This window comes from Pocillopora verrucosa, chromosome 13 (genome assembly GCF_036669915.1).
Source record: "Pocillopora verrucosa isolate sample1 chromosome 13, ASM3666991v2, whole genome shotgun sequence".
In the NCBI taxonomy this organism is placed as follows: Eukaryota; Metazoa; Cnidaria; class Anthozoa; order Scleractinia; family Pocilloporidae; genus Pocillopora; species Pocillopora verrucosa.
This window is the reverse complement of record NC_089324.1, coordinates 6,298,797-6,314,761: the sequence shown is the minus strand read 5'-3', so window position 1 is coordinate 6,314,761 and position 15,965 is coordinate 6,298,797. Positions and strand designations below refer to the sequence as shown.

Here is a 15,965-nt window from a genome sequence, read left to right as displayed (position 1 = left end):
CCTTGAAATTGAAATTGATTTCCCCTCTTTCCTCCTCTCTCTGTCAAATTCATCGTACTGGGGCTAAATCTTCATCGTTATTAGCGTCGATCCCCACTTGAAATAGTCGAAAATAAAACAGTTATCTTTCAACGCAAAAAGGGCTTTTTTTGTGATTCCATATCTGAGGAACATTTTGCTTCAAACTCATCGATCAGTTTGGAACCTCCATAATTCTAAACAAAGAAGCAATCGCATCTTTTTGGCCCTTACTTCAACCGCATCAACATTTTTACCTAAAGAAAGATGCTACTCACTTTAAATTACAATCCACAAGTTTTCAATTCGACGAAGACAGCAGAACCACGAAACGATTCACAGCTCACGAATAATTCTCAAATGGAAACCGAAAGGCTGAGCCGGACTTGGATGTGCAACGTCAGTATTATTATTGTAAACCTGACGATGAAACGCTATCGACCGCATCCCAGAAAAATTTGAGGTCCCGTGCTTTGCACAGGGAGAAGAGATGAAGACAAAAAGTGAAATATAAACTTGAGATCATCTGTAAAATATAAGTTTTCTCAATATTTCGATCCGGGAACTGATGAACCCGTCATAAGGGGCTACAGGAAAAAAAAATGAATGGTTCATCGGACCATCAACTGACCATGTGATCGTGAAATGGGATAATATATGATCGGTCAGTAGATAACTTGCTGGATATTAGCCCCGTTCTTTCTCCACTTTTTTATGGACCGAGAGGTACTTCGTCTCAGTCCTTAAAAACGCAAAAAAAAAAAAAGAACTCGGTCAATATCCAGCCATTTTGACCTCACGCTTGGTCAATAACGCATGTGAATATATTTCATGCAGGCCCGTACAAATCTGGCAAGGGAAGACAGTACAAAAAATGCACCTCCGAGCCCGGAATTTGTCTAACGTATAAGTCTGTGGACTTCCTTTTCCTTGTAACTCGGTTCATGAAGTGTTAACTTCAGCACTGATCACACTAGCATATCGTCAAAATCTGTAACACTTATGAGTCTGAGCCAATGATATAAAGAGAGCTATTGGTCAGCGTTCTCATTGCTTTTGCGTCCGTCAAATTGATGCCAAAAGCGCATCAGTATAAGGTTTTGTAGCAAATGCTTCTCAACCTACGTCTTAGCAAATAAAAAGACGCTGATAATAGCAGCGAGCCCGCAATATTCGATGAATATTGGTCAGAGGATTCTTTGGTGCAACAGCTGTCACTTTAACATCTCAATGTTAGCGCTGTTAAACGATTGCATAGGAGGCTTATTACATTTAGGACCGAACGTTATTTAATTAGGGCTTTACTACATTTAGGACCAAATGTTATTACCTTTAGGACTTTATTACATTTAGGACAGTTATCACATTTAGGACTTCAACACCCTTGTCGTTAAACGTGCTTGGGTTTTATTTCCAGAAACAATGGTAAATAGAAACGAGCCCCAAAGCGGCTGAAAGTTCTTTCCTTGCTGCTCCAACGCGATGGCTTGAGAAGCAGAAGTCCGGTCGCTGTACCACACCGAAGTGCATATGGGTAGGTCAAGGTGTACCTCTGTTTCCAAAACGTTGCATGTAAAATCTCCTCCGATCCGGATTGAAATCTTCCGGTCTTGCTTCCTTTGGACTATTGTTCTATTCACAGATGTTTTGACCAATGACGAAATTGAAGCTCTGACACGTGACTTCTTCCTTACGCCGGAAATAGCACTCTTCAGGCAAGCCGACCCGATACGTCTTAAGAGTGTTTCCTCTGTGGAACATTCTACCAACAGAGCGTTCCCTTCATAGCACTAGACAGTAGCGTAAAGTTCACCAATCCGTGACTTCAGAAACATGATTTTCAGCGACAACTTTGGAAACATTTTGAAATGACTGTAAAAGGAGGCTTTATGGCGCTTAGGTTAAGAACCTATAAAATACAATTTTAAGTTCTTTAAATCTCTGATAATGATTTTAAGGGGAGGTATGGTAAATGCTTTGTACAATTTTTAGTTACTCGTTAATAAGTATTAGAAAACCATTAATTCGTTCACTCTAATCACTCGTTCCATTTCAAAAGCTGCTCAACTCAATTATAGACAACAACTTAATCTTTGAAATTTCCTGAAAGGCAACGAAGCAGCGATATAAAAAGAAATAGTCAGAATCACTTATTCACTTTCAACTGGTTGGTCTCTGCGTTTCGATTAGTGAAGAAAATCTTCTACCATTTTATAACCGTCATAGACGTGTGGGTAATTTTCCAGATGTGCCGTGGCTTTTTCTCTACACCCTCTGAAAGCTTGAAATTTCCGATGTGATATTTCTTTCTACAAAAGGCGCGTTAACTTTCAAACAAAAGCGAAATCAAAAAACAGATTGACATTCATTTTCGAAGGAGGTTTCGTGGAACAATCCTGCGGATTTTTGCGCCGAGTCAACGCCGTCAGCGCTCTATTAATTTTTTCCTCCCATCGAGGAAAAGGCGAAAAATCTCCTCTTTTTCCTTTTGTGTGAACAACTCTAGGTTATTCAGAGCCAAAGACCTCGATCATTCCGGCGGCGATGGGTGCCTTTTTGTCATGACACTAAGAATTTTTTTTCGGTCGAGACATGTAAGCAACAGCTTATGCGGAAACGCTTATTACTACTGTGGTTGTTCTAGGCAAGTTTTCATGTTATTTTCCGTCTTTCGAATGATATTTACACAGCAATACACATCATGCAATAGCTGGTGGTAAAATCCATTAATGGTGACAAGAGCTTGTCAAAACGCAATAACAGTTTAATAATATTCAAAAATAGGGTTTTTCTTGTTTATATCTAAAGTGAGACATATTTTACATCCATTCTATTTGTGAAATTTCTGACTCGGTCCTTGGAGTTCGAACAGGGAAGAAAACTTTCTTTCCCTTAAGTTTTTTTTAGTAAAAATCATCCATCATGATATCTTCACCCCGTTCACCAGTCGTTTATCGTTCATCGTTCATCAAGGCACTAAGATGAGAGAATCATTTGGAGAGGACCTAGCAGTCGTATCGGTGTCTCTTGGCACTCACAAATGAGCAGTGAGAAAATGTAAAAGGAAACATGATAGTCCTTACATCAAATCATAGACTATTCAACCATTTTTTTGTTTTGGACCCAAAAAGATTTTGTTTTGTTTTGATGATATAATGCAAGTAGTGTAAGCATCATATAACTTGTAGTGTAGGCTAACTTAAGAGAAAAATCATTTTGTAAGTAGACTTGTGAGTGAGTGATGTGAGTGAGTGATTTTGTTCAAAGGAACAACTGGTTGGGAGCGTGCAGTTGTAGCTCTCTGAGATGCAGCCCTACAACAATGAATTATGTTCTTGAGAGTTGTCTTAAATTCTGGAATTCTTAAGGGATAAATTACTACGTTCACAAGCGAGTTGCTAAACTGTAAAATCTTGCTCAGGTAGAAAACTGTCAAAGAAATCTGCAAACCTTGAAACAAAAACAAATTATTCATAATTTGAAATGGAGTCCAAGTTAAAAGAGAAGCTCCTGTTACCAAAAATAAAGTTTTGGCTAATTTTGATTCTCTTGCAGCTCTGTGATTTCGGATTCCCTTCGTAGATTTCTGTTTGATCCAAATACTATAATACGCGACACACATGGTTAACAATGGCGTGATCAGAAAGAGGAAAGGAAAAAACTTATAACTTGGATGTTTTACACTCCCCTTAGGTTTAAGAATAATAACAGCAATGAAAATTGCTGCTGCGATCCACGGTATGGCAATAGCGTAGATGTAATTACGAGATGTCAGAGTTCTGTGGCGTAGAGGGCATAAGATGGCAAACAATCTCTCCAAGGAAATGACTGCTAGTGTATAGATGGACGTTAAACCAGTGAAAGCTTCAAAAGACTTTGACACGAGCCGCCACAAATAAGAATGTTCCGTGCTGCTCCCTTTTATAAAAAGTGGAATTGCAAACAATCCGACCATTAAATCAGCAACAGCCAAACTGATTAGTAGAAAGTAAGATCGTTTGCATGATTTCTTTCGGTGGAATACGCAGATGGAGAAGAAGTTTCCCAAAATGATCAGTACCGCTAACAGTCCAAAAGCCGAACTCCAAAAAATGTTCCATGAGTTGAAATCCATGTTTGTAAGCAATTGTTTCCTTAAGACCTCTCCTGGCTCACTTTCCCTAATTGAAATCAGAATTATAAACTTATCAGATTGGAATAAAGTCTTCAGTCATCATCATTATCACCATGTTATTGCCATAACTTCACCGCGAAAGATAAAACAACAACTTAGCGGTTATTTACAAGGAAGTGTGTGAACCTAGGTTGGGGAGGTAACCCATCTCATTGGGATTATTTGGCTAGTTATGTTGATCTGTGGCTTAGTTGGTTATATCAACATGCGCAACTTATTTCAATGAGCCAGCTTATTACGTATATATTCAGACTGAAGGGTAGCGGAGGACCCTTCCCTTGTTACAAAATTGAAACTAACGCTTTGAGATCTTGAAAAGAAAAAACCAATTTGTTTGAAACAATTGTAAAAAAAAAAGGAAAAAAGAAGAAGAAGAGAAGTTAAAAGTAGGAGGAAAAAGAGAAAAACTTTAACACTTTAACTCCGCATCCCTGAATTCATAAGCGTAGACCCAAACGTTTGGGTTACAGAAAGAAAAAATTAAAACGTCTGCCTAAAAGGGAGTTCCTCTATGGGGCAATTTGCACAGTTATAACTTTACTCAAGTGCTGGTACACAGATAGTTCAAATGATTTTCCATTGCTTCAAAACCGGCTATTTTTTATCGCTAGTGCATGAGGTGAGATATTTAGATACAAATATTAGTCATGGTTTGGGTGGATTTGGAGAGGCGCACACACACGACCCGGAAGTTCGAGAGCGAGAGGTCTTTGCGACTCTCTATTATGACCTGAGCAGGACTAAAGTATCTAAAGATAAGTTTACTGGTGCTGAATGATCGAAAGGAAATACACGGAAATGAGGCATTTGGAGAAAATTACCCCTAAATTCTGTGATTCTGAGCGGATAAACCACCACGTCCACCAAGCTGTTAATAAAGCTTGATTAACACTGTTGACTGGCTGTGCGAGAAATCTTCAGTCACGTTCCATTTAGACTAAATTTACGAATTCTTGAAATTAACTCAAATGGAGATAACTTATATAAAAGACACTGTTCTGAGTTAACAAAATCATACTCACCGTTCCTGGTCTCTTGAAAAAGAATGAATGTTACCGGCAAACTAGACCGAGCACTTCCTACCTCTAGTCAAAAAGGAAAACAGAAACATTCAAGGAGATTTTCGTTGGCAACGCATTCCGCCTGATTCACATTACTTTCCTTCACTCGCCCACACAGTTGAGAACGAGTATATAGTCAGAAAATTGAATATGTTGTTAGTGTAAACTCAGTCTCAAGATGGTCATGATCACTGAAAGCCGCTACCTAAAAGAGACATTTTATTTCAGTCTATACGATGATAATGCACCTGTCCTAGGAACTGACAGTTGCTACAAAGGTTTTTGTTCCTTCTCGGGAATGAATGAATTTGGCCCAACGTCTAAATGATTTTTGTTTTAAAGCATATCTCTTGTCGTTCCCATGATTGCTTCTTGCAAATTGAAAGCAACTTTTAAAAAATCCACACAACACCTTTTTCGGTTTCCATTGAAGTAACAACATGTAGTCACTTAGTCCGAAGACTAAAAGCAAATTATGTCATCAGCTTACCTGTATATGAAAGCATTTCATCTCCAGCAAATTGACTCAGCAGCTTACACCAAGGGTTCGTCTGACCTGTTTTTAATAGAAAAAATTTTCATTATCCCTATTTCTCCTTCGTTTAGTTTGCGAGTGCGTGGGGGACATGAATAACTTGCCACAAAATTGTCCACCCTCTCAAAGAAGTAAAATATATTAATCGCGTTTTCATTCGCTATGCTCCACCGCTTAAATACTGCAAATACAAAACTCACACATGCTGATGACTGGGTGCTCAGGCGATCCAACCTGAATTTTATTATATCCTTAATCCATGGGAAGTGATAAATACAGCTAAAAAGTTATGATAATATTGTCAAACTCCGCTTATTAATTACTGATAAACGTTTAAATATGTCCTTTATAATGCAAATATCCTTCGCACCATCTGAGTTGACTTCTACCGCCTCTTCAATTTTAACAGAATTTATTAAAGGATACGCGGAAATTATATCACAAGTCGCACATCGGACCTACCAGTCAGTCGACTTAATATCGCTTTTTTTCACTCACTTCGCTGAGGAGTTGACCTCGGATCTTTAAAGTTCAAAGATTCGTTTTGTAAGGTTTCTCGCAAACCAATGACTATAGACACTTTCTCCTATCTTCTGCGTAAAACATCTGGAACGCAAGGAGAACAATAAAAATGCATAAAAAACGCACTTGTTGAAATTGTAGAACCAAGGAAAAATGAGTTAAAGAGACAATACGACTCCAAATAACGGCAAGAGTCCAAGGGCCAACCTTTAACGACAAGCGCCAGCATTCTAATGGCAAGCGTCACCATTTAGTGACAAATGCCAAAATTTAACGGCAAGCGCTAACAAACGTATTGGTAACATGATTTCGGTTCAGTCAGTGCCTCGTCTTCTTACCGGCAAATATGATTCGGTGACAAGCGTCCCGTCCATCACTTTGACAGCGCCACCACAATCCGGAAATGGCTTTTCCGGGTGTAAAACAACGATTGCATCTCACATCCGGAAACCTCCCAGGGGTTTTTTTTTTGTCTGTTGGATTAAACTTACACAAACATTTCGATCGTTTATCCAGTCGCTCAAATTTATTAATAAAACGAATTAGACTCGACACGGCAGGAGTGCCGAGTCAAATGTCCCTAATTCTTACTACTAACACAAGTTATTTTTTTATCCTTGTGAAATAAGAAAGAATAATGAAGGTGATTTAACTGAGCAGGAGTAAGCTCCTTGATAATATTCCATATTATTGCTTATATATTAACCAATTCATAAATGGTCTATGTGAGGGCAACTCCTATTATAAAGGCGTCAAAATATCGTATGTAACTTACACTTTGGAACACAGCTCATCAAACATCATACTCATCACGACTCTAACTTTGAACGCTTTGTTGCTTTGTAAAGTGAAGCAGCCAACTTTAGTATAAGAATTAACACCATATGTATATTTAGATTGTATTACAAGTGACGAATCTCAGCATACCCCAGTGGTACAGAAATAGAGGGCCCCCCTTCTAGCAATAACTAAATGGTCTGGATACTTTTTTGATTACCTGACTTAATTGAAAGCCCGATTCGGGGGGGGGGGGGGGAGGGGGGATGGGGCATAACTCGACCTTCATTCTGACATTTACAGAGATAAGAAAGGAGAGTTAGTAATTAGATCATGGAACACAACCCCCCCCTCCCCTCCTCAGCCCAAGGTCTGAATCCGCCACTGAACACTAACAAGGTGAAAATAAGCGAAAAAGGATTATGTCTGGCTATAACTTGAAGAGACCAACACGTGCACGAATTGAAAGTATCGAACTAAAGTAAATTGTGGGCTGACTTTTTTAGACTCCATAAACGTAAAACGAAGTTGTTTAAGCCTTAGGCTTATATAATTTCGTAACTGGTTTTAGGAGGGCTTATAAACTGAGGAGGCTTAATCCGAGGGAGCCTACAACCGGAATAGGTAAAGCGTTTCAAAACGAGCTATGGTAGACAGTTTACACTCTTGTCAAAGCTCATTTGCATATTGTTCATATTTGACAAAAGCATCGTTTTGATCGTTTGGACTCTTTTGTTGATCTCCTAAACAACTTCACTCAACTTAACTTCCTGCGAAAGCCAAGTGCAATATAGACCCTTTGTTGTAATGAAACGAGGTTTACATTATTAAAGAAAGTTTGATTTTGGTAATTTTTTTTTGTTGTTTTGTTATTTTAATGCTATACCAATTTCTTGCTTTAAAGTATTGACTGTGCTGAAAAGAAAAAGGCTTAAATGATTAATTTATAACTGAGACGATTCCTTTCCTGCATAGTTAGTACCTGGACTGAGAGGAGTAGCAAAGATTCAAGAGATTACGGAAAAGGAAAGTGAATGTAACATGAATTGCATGGAAAGGCTAATGAAAGAGCCGGGTGGAGATACTCCTTAGCAACAACACCCTCGAACGGATCGGAGACTAAGGCCGTCACCACAGGGACCCAAGGTGGTGTATAGTAGGGTCTAGTTAGCCATTGTGAAGGGGTTCAACTGTACAAGAGTCCATGATATGCTTACTTTCATTATTCTGGAAAGGTATGGTATTCTGTAAAACGGTAACTTTAGCTTGTTCACTACGTACAAACACAAGTTGACATAAAAAAAGGAAAATTGTGAATAAAAAAAAACTTCTATAAGGCTTGTCAATAACTGAAATAATTTGTTAAGAATTCCGTGTGGGAAAATGCTTCAGAGACGACATTAATTAAATTATATAATGCAATATTTGCACGGCATTTGTAAACTGACACAGGCTCAAGCTTTTGATGGCAGCCTTCTTTCATATACAGATATCCATTCGAAATGAAATTTTGACTTATTATATGGCTAAAAAGGTGTAAGAATTTGACAGGATAGGAATCTGGACAAGCAAGGATCTTACTAACCAGGCGTGAAAAAGTTATATGCCCTCATCTTCTGGATCACGTTTCTATTTTGACCCTTCCTAATCGATCCCGTTTAATCTTTGGGGGTACTTAGTGAAGCTTTTCTTAATTTGTTTTTGTCTTTGTTATTTTTTTCCGATGCATGAATTTTGAATGAAGCAGTATCCACGTGTTTGGCACGGAGAGAATATATGCCCCTTAGCTTAGTGGGTTACAAAACAAAAATCGATTTGTCCAATAACATAAGTACCTAAACAGTAGTAATCAAAGCCTTCAACTTCCAGTTAGGATACTGTTAGATTTAAAGGAATTAAACGCAACCAACTCGATTTAAAGTTCTAAGCTTGACCAAAATTTTATTCTTTTTTTTGGCATTTTTTTTATGGACAAGTATGGGGGAAACGCGCTTGAAACTTTTCATCTAATGGAGTTACGTATGTCTCAAAAGGTGGACGTTTCCTATAATTTGTACGAAGGAAAAGGTAATTACCGAACTTATGTATTTTATCACGGTACAGGAAATGGTCTCCGTCTTTTGAAAAATTTGGAGGTTTTTCACTCCGATAATTGCCAAAATTCTGAGACCATTGCTTTTCGCTTCCGGATAATTACGATAGAAAAAAAGAATTGAGAAAGATCTGCATATAAGCACGACACAGAAAATAATAACGCGAGAAACTTTAACTATTCTTTATAACTAAAGAAAGTTCTGTAAAATAGCGGGCGGTTGTGTTTCCTATAATGAAAGAGACAACTTTGAAAAAATCTCTAATAACGGTCTTTAAAAGTTTGTTTCCAGCTCATCATTATCCGACCAGAGGATTATAAGAATATTTTAATGAGAAAAGATTGGATCTTTAAAAGTTAACTTCGATAAGGATGAATCTGATTAAATCTCAGGTTTAGACTAGACTTCAGTCCGTATTTCCTAGACACTAGCTGGACGTCTTTAAAATCTAAGTTGAGAAGGCACGTGTTGAGAACAAGGCAAACCTGGGTGGGTTCTTTGTTCCATGTAGGGGAATCTCGTCACGATTAGTTTGTAAGAAATAGATAACATATTGACCTAGGATGAAAAAATAAGTGACAAATTGATCTATATGACACTAGCTGTCAGATTCAACTAGTTTTTTGTATATTTGCGCGTTTCAGTGATTATAAAATTCTGTGATTTAAATGGATATATCATGAAGACAACAACGAAGATATATAATCGATAAAAGCAAAACAAAATGAGATGCTCAACCCGTGACTCTTGAATAAAGTGAATATCAGATATCTATCAGTCACGCAATATGTATTTCTTAGCCTTGTATTTTGGAATTAAGAAAAGCGTCCCCAGCAAAACGAAATAGCTACCTAGAAGCTTACTTCACTCAGAATAAAGATCATTATTCAGTAACGAACTTTGTAGAGGATGAAAAGAGTTTGAGGGTTTGGGTACAAAAGAAAAGGATTTTCAACCAGAGTTACTTCGCCAGTGTGGTCACATCCCAAGTAGAGTTCCTCTTCAAAGAGTTTGAGTATCCTGAAGCCACCGAATCCCTGGGACTCGAAAAGATGGCTCTTGTCATGAATCTTATCTTTTTCCTTGAAAATTGAATATAGCATTGAATTAGGGATGATAACCACCATCTTAATTACAGGCATTATATAAATTATAGACTCCCATTGCAAGAATGCTAAAGTAAAATTATATATAATTCACCTTAACGTTACATTGTTCAACCTACCCAACCGATTGTTTATAAGGCTTTTGACATAAATTAAAAGGAATCATTTGCCTCGGTTGCCTCAAACACAAAGATTTAATGGATAATTAAGTGGCAACTGTATATAAGATAAACAAAGAGAACAACTGGAAATGGAGGAAATGCAGAACTAAAGAATAAAATAAAGAACTGATAAACGAATGTATAAGCAAATGAAACAATGGATTACGAGGTAAACGGGCTTAGGAATAAATGGATGAATGACAGAATTGATTAACAAATTAATGAATAAGCCTTAGATTAGGAAAATGATGCAGTTCCTTACCTCGGTTGTGATTTCGTTTCCATTACGTTTCAATGCGTATTGTTTATCTTCGTCTTTGAATAAGAGGGCAAAACAATGGGGATTGTTAGTCCCCTGCGGTTTAACCTCCATTTTCATAGTAGCTATGATCAAAATGTAGGAAAGCGAAACTTTTAAAGTTCGGCAGGCAACAACAACGAGGGCGACCATCGGTCTAAATGAAAGTCCTCTTAATGGATAAATGCTGTCTTACAGAGTATCAGTCTAATCTCGATTAGAGGAAATGATTTATCGCTGGTTACCCTGTCGACCCGTTTATGCCATGAAATAAGATAACAGTATACTTACTGTTATCATCAGGCTCCTTAAAAGTTCCATCGCAAAACACTTTGTTTTCAGTGGGATGCCTCTTCATAACACCGTCACCCATTTTGCTTACTGGGCTCCATAGTCGATAAGTAGCGTCCTTGGATATGGAGAATGGGTGTATACTGGATCCACAGCCCATCTATCAAAATGATCACCTCATTAAAACGGTTCCTAGCAGCCTAATGTCAGCAAATTTAAAATTTGCTAATTTAATTAGGACGCACAGGACATAAAGCTGCCGAAGATAAGAAATGTCCTGCTCAAGGATCACTCACAATGATGCATTTACTATGTACGTGTGAAATAAATTATATCGGAGGGCCGTCTTTGCCAGTCGAACCGAAAAAATGCATGAGATCAATCTGATTAGGAGCGACCAGTTGGTTGTGTGAATCCGCCATCATTGTTCTAAGTGCCCGCGGTTTTTAAGGCCAAAACACTTTCTAACCCAATTTAGCCCAGGAATAGAAATGAAAGCATCCTCGGCATTATTTCTATTGACTACTCTGTCCTGTGACTCCTATGATTACCGACGATTACATATCAGCAGCTGGGGTTAGACTCTCGAACATTCTTATATATAATTGCACTTCGAAGATGGGTAAGCTGTAAATGTCAGGGTAAGTGTCAGCTGGGTAAATTTTCCGTCAAGCTGCATCGGGCAATAGTGTACAAAACATTGAACGAAACATCTAATATATTCGAGCATCCCTAGATAGATCTGCGGGTAGCGCTTGGTGTTTTGCTAAAGGACTTATCAATACTTAAAAAAAAGAAAAAAAACAGCAAACTAGTATGTCAAAAAGCCACGACTCTCTAAAGCCCAGAACTTACGATATTTTTAAAAAGATCTCAGAGTTTGACGAATAGAAACTCACTTTCATCCGTTTGATTTCTCTGCTGCCATAATTCGTCAATGGCGGAGCTGAGAAGGTACATGCACACGAAGGTAACTCGTGATATCGTCACCTCATTGACCTGACTTCACTATTTCATGGCCGTTCAGGTGAAAGGGTTTCCGTACATTTACCATTGTTTTAAAAGGATCTGTATCTTTTTGTCTCTTAAAGTATTATGGGAATCATAAAATTTTTACATTTTAATATTTTTGATTGCGAAATTAAAATTTCAAACATCAAAAAGGCGATAGCGATGAAATGCTCTCTGAAATGACTAAATTATTCGCTTCATTTCCCTTTAACTACTGGTGAAGGGAAACAAATGCTTCGCTCAGGTCATTAATTTTTGAACTTCTGAAAATAAAGGTCTATTTACTTACACAACGAGGAAACACATGATTTTGAACAAGGAGGCACACACGCGAAAATGAATGAAAATATGGAATCGACCCCCTTTCCCCCTTGTCCCTAACAACAATACTGGACAGTATTGGACCACTGAGTTATTTTAGTGCTACTAAGAGCAAACAATGGGTGGTCTAATGATTGACGTCAGGACTAAGATACCGAGAAACTCCTAGACAAACTCGCCAGACAATAAAAGCTAATTAAGACTCAGCCTATTACGGAATTTCAACTAATTAAATTATGCTGTCAAAAATTAAAACAGGTTACTACTCCGTCTGTCTTTAGCAGTGAAGTTGACAATCTGCAGATCTTGCTCTTGAATTTGGTTTTCTTGCATTGTGTTTTGGGAATAACCACTGTACGATATGTCGTTTGTTTGGTTGTATTGAAAAAAACACAAGGTTGTTATGGTATTCGAATGACGTTTCAAACTGTGAAAGTATCAGAATGGATATCAAAATAGATCCAGTTTGAGATATCAACCTTATCGTATTTAAGGCTTGTAGAAGTTTGTATGGCTTTTATGTGCCACACTCACCAAAATGCAATTGCGACTCGCTTTGTAACAGACATAATTGCATGCATTCACAACCATGCGATCAGTTTATGCGGAAAATTGTTTACTGCTTGTGGAGGCCTTCTACCGCAGTCGAGTAACAGCGGAAACTAACTGTATGAAAGCAAATAGTTTTTCCATTACATATGAGAATTTTGTTTCATGTTGAAGAAAGCTGTTTCACTTGACTTATGTCGCTCCAATCAAGAATCAATATATTTGCGACAGCGTAATATCGTCGACGCTCTGGTGCCTAAGAAATAAAACAACTCTTATACGCTCGAGATCCGCTGCTTGATAAACAAAATAGAAGCTCTAATGATCAAGCCACATTCGATACATTTTATACCTTAGGAGAGGAAACAAAAATTTCATGTCCACCATGAAGTATCACTAAAAACTCTCGTTCTCGAACGATGTGTGTGTTACGCTCCAAAACTGATGTAGGCCAACAACTACAATTCAATCAAAGAAGAGTTATAGAATACCTCAAATAAGTCATTATTTAGGAAATAAAATTGACCTTTTTCTCCTTTGGAATACGTATTAGCGAGCGGTGACACAATTCAGAAAAAGACTGGCCTAAAAACTACATCTGGCCTATCTAATGCATCTAGTAAATCCCTTGCATAAATCAATGAGGATGGGAAACCGACGACCCTCGATTTTCTCAATCTAGTCGGCTGTGATACTCGTCACCGAATCCGTCTTTCAGACTTTTCAGTCAGCACAGAAGATCAATAATGAATACGTAGGTTAATAATGTAATATTCCAATACCTTTCTTACCTTGACGCTTACTAACTTGTTAACTTCGCCTTTTCTTCAATCTAACACTCGTTTCCACTGAATTGACGGTTGCCAAAACAAACAGCGTGAAAAGCAAGACGCAGTGGGGAAGGGTGAGGGGTTATTAGGATGGGCCCTTTCTCATTACTCATGTCCCTCCTTAATTTCATAACAAAAAAAAAACAAAAAAAAAAACAAAACAAAATCAAAACAAAACAGCAGTTAACTCGGCGAAATTTCAGACAACAGCGCGCGTACTTGAAGCGTTCTGTCCGCTTACATAGGCATGACTTGTTAACTGTCCCTTTTACTGTTCTATTACACGGTTGTTATTGAAAGCATGTCGACAAAGTCAACATAATATCTTCCACCAGCGGTGCAGGGTAGAGCAATCAGTAAATGTGCAATGCAAATGGCCGACGGGCGCGCGGTGGGACTCTGAAAATCTTGAACACTTTAATTTGATTCCGACAGGCCATTACTGCTCAAAACACAATAGTAATAATGAGATAAAAATAAAATTCTTGAAAAGCTCAAAACCGCAAACTGACTACCATTGTTAATTGTGGTATAAGAATCTTATATCTCATTGGCTTTCTACTTGGAAAACAATGACATCCGGTAGACCCTTCTATTGTTCATGGTTTTTCCGAGTCTCACTTTAAAATCATTTGCAAAATCTCTTGATCAGTGAACACAGACGGAGGTATTCTTTTACACAGTGTACTAATAATTTTATTGAAAAACTCATCTTCGACGGCTAAGCATCACCTCTAATTCAATTTAACGTAATAAAAACATTACAATACAATGAATTGTAATTAACATGCATAAAGTTTTTTCAGTGGCTGAGATATTCTTTTTTGAACATTTATGCGTATATTTACTAGAAAATCGTTCGTCTAGCTTATTTAATAGGTGTAAACTAGCGTCTGTTAAGCGTTTTGTATCCAGCGGTTTAATTCTAAACAGGCTAACGATAAAACTGTGATCCGTTTGGTTAAGTATGCAGCCATAGGCAAGTGACCTTCAATGCTCCATTCCCACCAACGTACTCAGGTCTGTGGGCCGAAGAAAAGTGTTGCTTACAACAGTCGGACCTCCACTAAATTCCACCAGCGGCCATTTTTTTTTCCGTCTCGTTGGAGACGCATTTAATCTAATAAGTCCTATTCATTATTTTTCTTTAGTCTCTTCTCTTTTATTTTATTTTTTTTAAAGGAACCAGTTCCAGTTATTACTTACTGCCGGCGGGAGAATTTATGAGGGATCACGTATTTTCCGGGAGAATGGAGGGGGGGGGGGGGGGGGTCAGCCGTTTATAACAAAATATAAAGAGAGTATACTACAGAAAATTGATGGCCGATGAGAGGAGGGGGGGGGGATTTGGAATACCACGAAGCCTTAAGGGAGGATCAGACAAATTTTATTATGGCATAACCAAAATCCTCCACTCCTGCCCTTCCCTCCCCCCCAATGACCGATTCCTTAGTCCTATGGTATACTCCCACTCTGGCCACGCCCCCCTCTATAACAAAATATAGGGGGTATAATATCGAAAATTGATTGCCAATGACGGAGGGGGGGGGGGATCTTTGGTATACTACAAAGCCTCAAGGGAAGGTCAGACAAATTCTATTGAGACACAACCGAAATCCTCCAACCTTGCCATCTCCCCCCCCCCGCCCCAGGTGATAAATAATGACCGATTCCATTAGTCCAATGGTATACCGCCACACTGGCCACAAAATCCCCTCGTGTGAAAGTGAAGGACCTTCTCTAAGATACAAACAAAATAATAACGTCTTCTCAACAATTTTTCGTTCGCTAAAAATAATATAAAATGTCTGTGCTACTAAAGATGAATGGGGTTTTGGCTCGTGAAAAACTGTATGTTTAGCTTTTTACATACATGCAAATACACGTTGAAAACAAACAAAAAAAACAAACAAACAAACATCTCAACAGAGTCTGACAACTTAAAATAAAATCGTGTTTCAGCCAACTAAATTGCAAATTCTGTATTGACTATCTTTAACATCGGCAATAGCAGCCTGGAATACCTCTTTTTTTTCTTTGAAAATTATGGTGTGCGGGAGACGTTTTTCCTCATTTTTGTCTGTCTTTACATGAAATTTTTGGACCAGTACGCATGATATTTATGCTTGTAAATTCGTGTATCTTTGATAAATTGTTTCACTTGATTTAAAGAAAGGCAGCTTTTATGGTATTGGAAAATTCCAATTATTTTTTTAGA

The 15,965-nt window shown here is 38.0% G+C and overlaps 1 protein-coding gene across 5 annotated transcripts; it reads right to left on the bottom strand.

Annotated features, from left to right (window-relative positions):
• Window positions 1–2,913: 2,913 nt before the first annotated feature.
• LOC131796994 (adenosine receptor A3-like) lies at window positions 2,914–13,841 on the bottom strand. Of its 5 annotated transcripts, none has more exons than XM_066160739.1 (8): window positions 13,709–13,841; window positions 11,037–11,196; window positions 10,710–10,831; window positions 6,649–10,262; window positions 6,287–6,394; window positions 5,744–5,809; window positions 5,215–5,277; window positions 2,914–4,178 (listed from the first exon to the last, which is right to left on the bottom strand). In XM_066160739.1, the coding sequence occupies exon 8, from the start codon at window positions 4,130–4,132 to the stop codon at window positions 3,230–3,232; it is 903 nt and encodes a 300-aa protein (XP_066016836.1). In that variant the 5' UTR covers window positions 4,133–4,178; window positions 5,215–5,277; window positions 5,744–5,809; window positions 6,287–6,394; window positions 6,649–10,262; window positions 10,710–10,831; window positions 11,037–11,196; window positions 13,709–13,841; the 3' UTR covers window positions 2,914–3,229. The 5 variants fall into 5 exon arrangements, with proteins under 5 accessions (XP_066016836.1, XP_066016838.1, XP_066016837.1 ...); XM_066160741.1 differs by having other exon boundaries at window positions 10,710–10,762; XM_066160740.1 differs by having other exon boundaries at window positions 11,037–11,292; window positions 13,709–13,787.
• Window positions 13,842–15,965: the final 2,124 nt, after the last annotated feature.

Coding starts and splice junctions, on each gene's coding strand:
- LOC131796994 (XM_066160739.1), bottom strand. CDS start 4,132: ATGGATTTCAACTCATGGAACATTTTTTGGAGTTCGGCTTTTGGACTG.